Source organism: Camelus dromedarius, chromosome 25 (assembly GCF_036321535.1).
Source record: "Camelus dromedarius isolate mCamDro1 chromosome 25, mCamDro1.pat, whole genome shotgun sequence".
Classification (NCBI taxonomy): Eukaryota; Metazoa; Chordata; class Mammalia; order Artiodactyla; family Camelidae; genus Camelus; species Camelus dromedarius.
The window spans coordinates 3,040,966-3,053,213 of record NC_087460.1 but is presented as its reverse complement, the minus strand read 5'-3'; the positions used below and the strand labels follow the sequence as shown (position 1 = coordinate 3,053,213).

The following is a 12,248-nucleotide window of genomic DNA, read 5'->3' as shown; positions in this document are numbered from 1 at the left end:
AATACAACAATGAGAATATATATATAGTGATTAATTTAGTTTACGATTAATGGTGTTACTTCAAAGTAGTGGGGAAAGAACAGATTATTCAATAAGTGAGGCTAGGGTAACCGGTTAACCATTTGGCAAAAATTAAATTTACAAAAAGGTGAAGTGAAGGTCCCTATCCCAATTCATTTATCAGAATAAATTAGAGATTTCAAAATTACACACTATTCTTGAGTGTAGTTTGGCAATATGTATCAAAATTTGAAATTTCCATAATCTCTTCTTGAACAATTCCATTTCTAAGAACTAATTTCAAGGTTAATGAACAAACTTACAGATGCCTGTATGGAAGTGCCTGTTGCTACATTTTTTGGAATAGTGAAAAACTGAAAAGTACTTAAATATCTGTCACAAGGCATTATCTCAGATGCCTATGTGAGTAGCATACATCAAAGCTCTGGAATGCTCGGAGTCTACTTTAAAATGGTGAAACAGATTTCCCATATGTTTTGGAATGAAGGATATCCACATCATAGTAAGTGAAAAAAAAAATCAAGCTCTAAATCTGTAGGTACGCTTTGATCAAATAAAAAATATATTTATTTTTAATGTTTGGAGGTATAGGGGAGCTCAGGTGGATCTTAACATGTCTGTTTTCACACTTCCTATAGGCAGATGCTCCTTCTTTGCCTGTAAGATTCCTCCTCTCTTGCAGACTCTCTTTACTCAGGGAACTTCCTTAGGACTACATCCTTGAGATCTCAGCTTAAATGTCTTGGGGGTGGGGGAAAGTATGGGGGCAGGCAGGCAGCCTGTGCTAGGCAAGCGCGCTCTCAAAGAGCCCTGTACCTGCCGTGCTACCCAGAAGCCACACTGCACCTTTTCATTTACTTACTTTACTTACTTCTTACTTTTTTCTCTGAACTCTAAGCTCCATGGGGACTGCACATGGGTCAGTCCTGTTCGTTCCGGAGCCTCCCTAGCACCGCGTTTGGCGAATGACCCTCGCTCACTGCCAAGCGCTGCGCGAGGCGTCGCCAGGGACCGGCCCACACCCTTCGACACCATTATCACCTCCGTTCTGAACGCAAGGACCCGGGCCACTCTGGAAGCCTGGCCCACAGGCGACTACTTCCCACCCCTGTCTGCCTCTGGGCACCACACTCACTATACGGTGACCAGTAAATACGGGAGGAAGGACGGCCAGCAAGGGTCGAGCATCCCTGCGAGCGGAGGGAGCGTGGCCGCGGGGAAACAGCCCTGGGCGCCCTTTAACCTCCACTCCCACCCGGACCCTCGCAAGCCCCTCCCACTCCGCGCCGAGCCCGGAAGGGAACGTGTGGGCGGGGCGAGCTTCCGGGGGCGGGGCGGAGCTGGCGCTGATTGGCCGGCTTCGGCCGGAAGTCGGGAGTTGGGGGTCCGAAGACGCCGGCTTGTGACAGGGAGGGGGAGAAGGAGGCCTGTGTGGAGATTGCGCCTCGGTGCCTTGACCTCCTGGGACCCTCAGGAAAAACCCAGCATCCTGGCCCCGCGGCCAGCCCCTTCCCCCAGGCTCTCTCCGCTCGATTTCGCCACCGTTATGTGGGAAGCGAATCCGGTGAGTAGCCGGGCGGGACGGGGCGGACCGATGGGCGGGGTTGACGGGAGAGGGCGGGAGGGGTTCCCGGGAATTGCTCCCCCTCGGCTGGCGAGGCCGGCTGTTGAGTTCCGGGGGCGCAAAGACCCCGGGCCTCCCGAGCAGAGACGGCGGCTCGGCGGGGTCCCGGCGCCGAGTGGCTGTCCTGTCCCGGTGATTGATTCTGACTTGCTGTGGTTTCTCCGCCCTCGTCCCCCCCACCGTCTCTCTAAACTTTGCATTTCGCTTTCTGGCTGTTCCTGGGCTTCGAACCTATCCTCGTCCTTGGTCTTAGGTGTACCTGCCAGCTTCCCCCACCCCCAGTCTAAAGCGAGGGGCTCAGAGGGACCGTCAGGGCTCCTTTTCCCTTCTTGGGGGACAGCCATTGAAAACGTAGGGGTGCCGAGCGTGTGTTCCAAGCCTCTAGACGGTGAAGTTCTGAGGTTTTTTCCAGTGGACGGAACTGATGAGCTGGAGCGTTTCCGCTACAGGTCCTGTGTCTCCCTCTGGCATTTGCATTGTGTCTGCGTGTGTTTTTGTTTAGTTAGCTTTTATACGTTCATTTATGTAATATGCAGCCTTGGGAGAATGGAATCCGCTTGCCAGGAGTGTTCCATTAGTCAGTCTCCTGTTAGAGGTGCGGTACCCTAGTAACGGGGCAAAGATACACTATTTACGCCTTCGAGGGGACTGGAAAAATGGCAGAATCACGTATCCGCAAATCGTTGAACTTCTTTTTTTCCTTTCCTAGAACATATTTCCAGAAAAGTTAGAGATTTTATCAGTAAATTCCCTTATGTTTTTAAGTTTTTATCCAGTACAAACTAGTTTGTTGGTCTGGACTTTTCGTTTCTATCCCAGGCCGTCATACAACTGTGATCATCATCTAAGAACCTTTTTTTTTTTTTAAGTGCATTTACAAAGCCCTTTAATTTAAGGCCACATCAAAGGAAAGCACTTACTGGTATTTGATTTTAGTAAAAATAATTTCAAATTGTGAGAATGTGCTCCCTGCTTATGTATTCAGTTTGACTGTCAACAGTCTTTATTCTATATTATTATGTAGGTATGTGTGTGTGTATGTGTGTGTGTGTTGTTTTTATTGGCAGTCCTTCTCTCCCTGATTTCTCCGTAATAATAATTTTTCCTCAGTCATCCAAGTACATGTCTCGCCTAAAGCCACATGTTTTAAATTCTTCACTACGTTACAAGCTCCATGTAGGCAGAGATTTTTGTCTGTTTCTTTTACTCTGGTATCCTCAAATTAGAGAGCAGGGCCTGGCATATAGTAAGTGCTCAGTAAATATCCCTTGAATTAACAGAGGGGATTGCATCAGGACTAGGAAGAGGCTTTTGCTCCCATGAGTCAGTCTCCCTCCTCCACCATATAAATCAGGATTTGCTGTTGGATCACTTGTATGGCTGTGAGGATTATAAAGGTATTAATGAATATCTCCCATATTTGGTTTGTTATAGCATTATCTCCTTCCTTTGGAAGGAATGTTCAGTTTTCTCTGAAATCACCCCAGTGATTTCGCTTGATTTCAGTAGAGCAGGCTGACTTTGTTAACAGTGGTGAGCTTTCCACCTATAATCCTGAAATTTTCTTTTGACCCTTTTCATGCTGCACTGCTAGGTCTTAGTGCTGCTGTGTTTTCTTACTGATACTGTTTGTCTTCCTCTGAGTATATAAATGCTGTCCATAAGGGCAGTTTCCGTCTTTAAAAATACAATCCACATTCTGCAAATGAGTTTCCTCTTGTAATTTCTTAGTTTCTTTTAATAGAAGAGGCATCTGGATGGTATGTCCAGCTGTACTCATGGAATAAAAATTAATTTTAATGTTTGCCTAAGCCAAACATATCTGGGAGGCTTTAAAAAAAAAACCACAATGCATCTGAAAGATAAATACAGATGACTTTTGTATTACCCATCAATTTAAATTACTGTTTACCATTCCTTTCCATTGAATGATATAATAAATTCTACTTTGTGGAGGAAGGCCATAGCAAACTGCTTTAAAATGGAAGCCTGCTGCCTAGCTTCGCCCTGTAATTTTTTTTTGGTAGCATCTATGACCTTGATTTGCCACCTGTGGTCTGCAGATATACCCCCTACTGCAAACATGCCTTCTGCGTGATACTGTATTCCACTTGCAAGTGTTTTGAGGAAATAATGCGCTGACTCTGGCCATGGTAATACCCAGAAACCCCTTACATGTGGAAAGTCTCCGTGTCACAGTTTGAATGTGGAAAATCACTGCTGAATTTGCAACATTTTCTTGGGTGCAAAGAACCTAAAACACCATCACCAAGGAGCTATAAATAAGCTTTATCTCAGGACACAATTTTATTGTATTTTTCAAGGCAGTCATGAGGTCAGTGATGTTTCTCCTCCAGCCTTTCACTTTCACTGACCAGACACCAGGGGGTGAGCTTGAGCCTCCCCCACCCCCCCCCACCCCGAGGCAGACAGACTGACCGAGCAGCAGACACTCGGCTCTGGTGTGAACCGGCCTCCTGGCCGTTCTCATCCGCCTGGGGGAGTGGCCCTGACTGACGTCTCCAGTTTAGGAGAAGGGCAAGATCTGTAGACAGGAGCTGGAGGGGACGCCATCGGTGCCTTGACCCTGCGCACCCTGACGTGGTCCTGCCTTTCTCTGTCTCTGCCGCTGTCTTATCCTTCTTTACTGGAGTTAAGAGTGAGTACACCAGTATTACAGCTTCTCTCTGATGAGCGAAAATGAAAAATGACAAACATCTGTAAAAGTAACAAATCATCTATTGCAGTAATAAACTCTTACCTTATAGAGAGTGATGAACTCTCCCCAGATTCCTTTTCTCTTATTGACTCATGTGGTCAGAACAGTCTGCTGGGTTAGCCAAGGGAGGAAGGAATGACGCTCCTGAGACCGCGCAGGTGGGTGAGAGACCGCGCAGGTGGGTGAGCCGCAGAGCTACCCTAGGCCCGTGTCCCCCCGTGTCCTCGCTGCCTCCATCCTGCCGCTCGGTGGGAGCCGTGATGACGCTGCTGCCTCGGTGCCGAGCTCCACCTGCTGGGCCAGCGTTTTCTCTCTTACTTTATGTTCACAGCTGCTCGCGGACTCCCTTGGCGCTGCGGTTCTCTCCTTTCTCTGTCCCGCCTCTTGAGGGACCAGTCCCACACGTTTTGTCATTCCTGCCCGTCCCTCAGCCCCAGCCCTGGGTCCGCTCCAGCACCTGACTTGCCGGGAGGCCACCAAGAACTGCGGAGCCACCACACACAGCGCCACTGGGCCACCCCCAGTCTCTTCTGTCTTTCTGCAGCATTCATGCCGTGAGAGGTGTTTTCCCACAGGCTCTTTCTTTGGATCTCCTGGGGCTGTGCTCCTTGGCTTCCTTCTCCTTCCTGTGACTTATCCCTGAATCATAGTTTTGACCTGGCTGCGCTGCCTCCTTCTGCGCCTGAAGTCGCCTCCCGCAACCAGTTTGTCCTCTCAGCACGTCCTTTCTGGGTGGGCCCCGAGGCTGCAGCTCTCTGGGTGACAGCTGTGCCTCCCCAGTGCCCGTCTTCAGTCCCGGTCCCTTTTCTGAGCTGGGGGACGGGCAGCTCTGCTGGTCATCCCTCCAGGAGTTAGTGTCTCCCCCAGACATCAAGTCACCATCTCACTCAGTCAGTCAGCAAATACTGAACAAGCACCAACTGCCTATAAAACACCGCTCTAGACACTGGAGGGGCGGTGAACACGGACCTCAAGGGCCTGGAGATCAAGTTTGGGTGGAGAAGGTGTTGCCAGAGGGTGTCTGGGGGACCAGGAGGGTTTATTGACGTAAGTTACACTTGAGCTAGGTGTTGGAGTTACACAAGGGGTCTTATGGAAAGGTCAGGGGAAGCAAAATGACCAGAGCCCAGGGAAGTGAGAGAGAACAGCCAGCGCGGCTTGGGTGGAGGATGAAGTGGAGAACGTGCACGTCTGATGGTCGTCCCTGGGAGGACCTCGTCCATCCGAGGCCGAGGCCAGAGGGCTGTCAGCGGGGTTGGGTGGCCGCCGACCCCTGCGGGGCCTCTCGTCTGAGCGGGTGGTGTATGTTACAGACATACCCCCAGGCGGGAGGAGGGCAGTGGCAGGGTGTGCTCCTGGCAGTGAAAGTTCTAGAGAACGTAGTGTCTATGGAGATGTGTTCCCGGAGCAGCATGCGCTCGGGGGTTCGTGACCGACGGCCTGGCCCTCCTGGCCTCCTCTGTAACCGCGCTGGTCGTGGGCTTAGCTGAGCTCAGAGAGGAGCGTGGCGGGCCGGTTCCCAGCAGCTGGGGCGGGGCCGCGTGGAGGCCCCCAGCACCTCGGTGACGTGGGGACCGATAAATTGGTTGTCCTCTTTTTTAGCGATGGCACTAAGCCTCAAAGTGTGGCATGCTTTCTGAATGAGGACACAGCCAGGTTCTAAACCCAGAACTTTCTGATTCCAGGACATGCACTCCTTCCAATCTCACTTAGGATACAGGATTTAAAGTGAGTGGGAAAGAGCCTGTGGGAAGAGTCGCAGGGAGTCGGCACTCACGGAGGGACTCCTGAGCTGCATTTTTGCCACACCAGCGCCCGTGTGTTCAGAACTTTTCCAGTAATGCAGCCTGTGAGCAGGAGGACAGAAATCATGTGGCCTTCCAGGACTGGCATGGTGGTCACAGCAAGGCTAAGGAGTGAGGCTAAGAGCTTTCAGGATCGGGGAGAAACCAGAGTTGGGACCAGACTGGAGATGGGTGTTTGTGGTAAAGGTCTGAACTGGGAGCGAGGCGTTGTTCCGAGCGTGGCCCCCGGCCTGGGGCTCAGGCAGCACGCCCAGGGCCTTGGCTTACGCAGCTCCTCTCCTAGAGCTAGACCTGCTTGGGAAAGACTGTCTGATGCCCTGGTTTATTTATTCAGCACCAGCTGTAAGCCAGTCAGTTCTAAGTCCCCGGGCTTACAGTGGTGAGCAGAACCGAATAGGCCCCAGCACTCATGGGTTTGCAGCCGGTGCAGGGAGGCAGATAGTGAGCCAGTAATCGCACAGTAACGTTGAACTGCAACTGTAGTAAAACGCTCTGCAAGGAGAAGAGGACAATAAAATGTGTAACAGGAGGAGCTGGCTCTGGGCGGGGAGGTCAAGTCAGGCCATCCGGCAAGAGTTACTTTCACAGAGATCTGAAGGGCTGAACCAGAGTTAGCCAGATAAAGGTTAGGAGGGAGGCGAGGAGGGCTGTTGAGACAGCAGAAATTGCACGAGCAAAGGCCCTGAGGCAGAGAGGAGCTTGAGAGAGAAGCCGAGTGTGGCTGGAACACGGTGAACCAGGAGTCGGGGCCAGTAGGTAAGTAGGAATAGGCCATGCGTGGCTTTGTGGCACTTTTTTAGGATTTGAACTTTGTTCTTGGACGAGTTAGGGCCATCAAAGGGTTTTACATAGGAAGTGACATGAACATATCTGTGTTTTGAAAAAGATCATTCTGGCTGCTGTGTGGAAAATGAGTTGTGTACTAGAGGGTGTGCTAGGCAAGGTAGCGGCCTCCCAGAGATACCCAAGTCTTTGTCACCGGAAACTGCGGGGTGTTAGGTTACACAGCAAAGAGGAATTAAGATTGCTAATCGGCTGACAGATGGCAGGGAGAATATCTTGGATGATCCAGGTGGGCCCAATACAAACACAAACACAAGAGTCCTTAAAAGTATAAGATGAAGACAGAGGTGAGTCGAGGGATGTGTGGCCATGGAAGACTAGTCGATGAGGCACAGCGGTGCTGGCTTCAGAGATGAAGTAAGGGAGCTGCAAAGCAAGGAGTGCAGGTGGCTTTTAGAAGCTGGAGAAGCCAAGGAAGCAGGTTCCCCCGGGACGGCCGCCGGAAGGGGTCAAGCCCGCCTTGATTTTAGCCCAGTGAGTCACGCGTCAGACCAGCGGGGCTGTGCAGTTGTAGGTTGTGTTGTTGTAAGCCACAGCATTGGTGGCCATTTGCTTCAGCAGCAATTGAAAACTTATACTGAAGGGCATCAGAAAGGCCATTGGAAGACCCCGAGGAAGCTCTAGTGTCGTCCAGGGTAGAGGGAAGGTGATCTGGACTGAGTGGGGAGAGAGAGGAGTGGGCCAGCCCCGGCTGCACTGGGAGTGATGGAGGCCGAGTTTCTGGCACAGGCGGCTGGGAAGAGGAGCGTCTTTTCTGAGATGGGGAGACTGGAAAACAGCGAGACATGGAGGGGGCCAGGAGTTTGGTGGGGCCTGTTACAGGTTGAGGGTGCCTGTGAGACATTCCCGTAATGAGTCACAGAGGCAGTCAGATAAGGGAGTCGAGCTCAGAGAAGGCTGGGCTAGAAATTGCAGTTCTGTTCTCAGCCTAAATAGATAGATGGCTGTTAAATTCATCAAAGTCAGTCAGATCCCTGGGACAGTGTTTCTCAAATTTTCATCACCCATGCAGATCACCGGCTTTAAACAATAATGCAGTATTTTTTAAATGATTAATGTTTTTATTGTTTAAAAAGATATTATTTTTGCAGCCTCTTACAAAGTACATTTCTAACTTGATAGATAGCTTGAGATGTGGGTTAGACCCAGACACTTTGATCTTTTACCCTCTATTTCTGGTAAATCAGGAAATCCCACAGTGTTATAGATTGTCAAGATTTGCTGCTAGTGTTCGCTGGCCCCGTCAGAGGTTTTGGAATACCGGACTGAGAAATTATGGGGAGACTGTTCCTAGTGCTCTGTCAGATGCCACACTGATAGGTGTAAAATATTAAATAATTGTAGGGGTGGATGTTTTAAGCAGCCTGAATGTTTGGAAGATGGGAGCAAATGGATACTCTGATTACTTCAGCATCTGGAAAGTATCTGTTCATGTTTGCTGTAACGCTGGCTGTATTCTGTCTATATCCACAGTAGTGAGTCAGTCTCACCCTCTGATGAGCGGAGAACCATCAGATTCGGGGAAGGACTCACCCCCTAGCAGCTGAGCCATTCGCAGCATAGTGTGGTGACTGAGAAGCCTGGTATCTTATTCTCAGCGTTAAAAATTTGGGTATTTTGGTCTTAAAGGAGTAGGTTCAGGTTAATTTAAGATGCTGAATTTATTTCAGCTATATACTTCTGGAAATCGAGAATGACTCGGTATTTTCAGCACCGTGAAGAAATGTTTTTAGCTCGTCCCTCCTTTCAGAAGCTCTTGTCAGCCCTCTTGACCTCGTAGCCGGTAGACTCGAGTGGGCAGAGTAACGTCGCCAGCACCGCCGCTTCTCTCCTCAGCGTCTGGGAGGACACACTCTGAGTCATCAGGACTTGCTGGTGTTCAGTTCTCACTGTTTCCTCCAACACTCAGTTACAATCAGGAGGCACATTGTGTGTTCTTTTTGTAACTTAATTAATTAATTAATTAATTATTGAAGTGCAGTCCCTTAACAGCGTGCCAGTTTCTGGTGTCCAGCGCACGTCCCGGTCATGTACATACGTACATGTGTTCGCAGGAGGCGCACTGTTGACTTCACGCTGTCCCACATGTTTAGACATCTTTTGGGAACCCAGCATCACCTTTTCCTCTCTTTTCACCCTCTGTCCGAGCTCACAGAAGTATCATTGCCTGAATGAAAACCACCTTCCCTTGAACACGGGCCTTCACTGATAAAGGGAACGCAACGTCGAGCACCCCTGCCGCGTTGCGCACTGGCTGTACTCCCCGAGAGCTGGTCAGCATTTTCTCACAAGCAGTTTGTTCAGTTTTAAAACTAAATAAACATCAAGACACTCAAATAGTAATAATCACTCTTCCATATCATGTGTCACTGATAAGCTGTGACTTCCAACAGAGGCATTCAATAAAAGGGTATTGTCAGTAGCTTGTTTTTTGACTCAGTGGTTAAACTGGGCACTAAATTCGGATGGACAGCTTCTCAGCAATATCAAGACTTCTGGCTGTGTTAGCTGGAGAACGCCTCGCAGCCTTGGTCTCTCCTCTGTCCTTGTCAACAAAGCCAGTTGATGTGGAGCTTTGAAAATTATGTGACAGTTGCTTTGGTTTTACATCATCGTATTTGCTGAACACTCACTGATATGAACTGATTAATACAGACTGAACGTAATAAGATACTACAGTGAGTTGGTGACTTAAAAAAAGAATTTTTGTGAAAATTGTTATTAATATTATATTTCAGCTTTGCAAACTATATGTGAACAGATTTCTTTCATAATTTTTTCCCCTGAAAATGCCTGTGAACCACTTCCTAATTCTTGAGGACCAGGTTTTGATGGTGTTGAGAAAGACAAAAAGGGGCTAAGGCTGAGCCCCAGGAGCCCTAAGAGTTACAGGCTGAGTAGAAGTCAAAGTGCAAAGGATTGAGAATTTGTGGCCAAAGGCTAAGATGATCTGGAGGATGTGATTTCATGGAAACCAAGAAAAGAGTAATTCAGGACAGAGGGTAACCTGAAATGTTACTGAGAGGTCAAATTAGATAGGAACTGATAAAAGTGCTAGGATTTAGTAATGTGAAGCTCATTGGAGATCCTGGCAAGTGCCTGTGTCTGTGTGTGTGTGTGTGTGTGTGTGTGTGTGAGAGAGAGAGAGAGAGAGAGAGAGAGAAAGTGAGAGAGAGAGGGTGGTGGGAGATACTGTGCCAGAAGCTAGAAAGGCTCAATTAGAGTGGGTTTTAGAGTGTGTGAAAAGGCACCAAAAGAGATAAAGTGGAACCCTAAAAGTACTCAATCCAAAAGAAGATAGAAAATGACAAGGGGAACAAAGAACAGATGGGACAAATAGAAAGCAGATAGCAAGATGATAAACTTAAACCTAACCATATCAATAATCATACCAAAGTAAATGCTCTCCACACCCCAGTTAGAAGGCAGATTGCAGATACTATCTACTATATATAAAGTAGATAAACAAGAGTTTCTACTATGTAGCATAGGGAACTATATTCAATATCTTGTAGTAAACTATAATGAAAAAGAATATGAAAAGGAACACATGTATGTTCATGTATGACTGAAACGTTATGCTGTACACCAGAAACTGACACAGCATTGCAAAGTGACTATAGTTCAATAATAAAAAAAAGAAGGCAGATTGTCAGAGTGGATGACAAGACCCAACTGTAAGTAACTTGCCTACAAGTAACACACTTTGAATTTAAGGACACAAATAGGGTAAAACGAAATGGAAAGAGAGATACAGTGCTAACACTAGTCAAGAGAAAGCTTGAGTGGTATATTAATATTAATGTAGATTTCACAAATAATGATATTATTCATGATAAAGAGTATCATTTCCTGACGATAAAGAAGTGAGTTAATCAGTAACAATCCTAAATACTTATACACCTAATAACAGATCTTCAAGATACTTGAAGCAAAACTAACAGAGCTGTAAGGAGAGGTGGATGATCCCGTCGGAATTATCTGTTAGGTGGGGACTGTAATGCTCCTCTCTCAGTAATGGACTGAGTGAGTAGACAGAAGTGAGCCAGGCATAGAAGACTTGAACAACATTGTCACCCAGCTTGACCTAATTGGTATTTGTAGCCCATTATACCCAACAGCAGCTGAATACACATTTTTTTCAACTACACAGAGAAAATTTAACAAGATAGACCATATTTTGGGCCATAAAAGAAGTCTCAGTACATTTAAAAGAATTCCAATTATATAAAGTATGCTATCTGATTAAAATGGAATTAAAGTAAAATTCAATTAGATCTGTAAAATCCTCAGGTATTGGTAAATAAATAGCACACTTGAAAATAACTCATTGGTTGAAGAAATAAAAAGGGGAAATAGAAAGTATGAAAACATTAAGTTTGTGGTATGCTGCTAAACCAGTACTTAGGGGGAAATTTATAGCTGTACTGATGCTTATGTCAGAAAAGAACAAATGTCACAAATCAATGACCGCAGCTTCCTCCTTAAGAAAAGAGAAAAAGAAGAGTGAATTAAACTCAAGCAGGTGCAAAGAAACTTCAGAGTGAAAATCACTAAAATGAAAACAACAGAGAAAATCAATGAATCCAAAAGAAAAAATAAGAAGAGAATACAAATTACCAGTCTTGAGAATGAAGGAGAGAACATCACGATGTATTCTACAAGCATTAAAGAATCACAGGAGAAAGAGAATGTTATGAAAAACTTAATGTCAATCAGTACGGCAGCTGCGATGACATGGACACGTTCTCTGTAAGACAAACTACCACAGCTCCCTCAAGAAGAAACAAACAACATGGACAGCCCAATAGCTACCAAAGAACTTAAATGTGTGGAATTTCCACAAAGAAAACCCTAGGCTCAGTGGTTTCACTGGTGAATTCTAACAAACAGTGAAGGAAGAAATAATACCAATTCTGCACAAACTTTTAGAAAATTGAAGAGAAGGTAATACTTCACAACTCATTCTATGAAGCTGTCATTACCCCGATACCAAAAACAGGCAAAGACATTATCAGATAACTACAGACCTGTATTAGTAATGAACATAGATGAAAAATTCTATAAACAAAATTTTAGCAAATCAAACCTAACAATATATCAGAAGGTTAATGCATCATTACCAAATGGTGTTTATCCCCACAATGCAAGGTTGGTTTCATATTTGAACAGCAGTCAGTATAGCTCATCATACAAACAAACTAAAATGAAAAACCGTATGATTATTTCAATGCAT

At 46.7% G+C, this 12,248-nt stretch overlaps 1 protein-coding gene across 1 annotated transcript in view; it reads left to right on the top strand.

Annotated features, from left to right (window-relative positions):
• The first annotated feature begins 1,429 nt into the window (after positions 1 to 1,429).
• The window catches only part of PARP11 (poly(ADP-ribose) polymerase family member 11), a 31,364-nt gene continuing 20,545 nt past the window's right edge, over positions 1,430 to 12,248 (top strand). Inside the window, exon 1 of the mRNA XM_010982803.3 lies at positions 1,430 to 1,585. Coding sequence (XP_010981105.3) covers positions 1,568 to 1,585 — 18 coding nt within the window. The 5' untranslated portion in view covers positions 1,430 to 1,567. The remainder of the gene's footprint in view (positions 1,586 to 12,248) is intronic.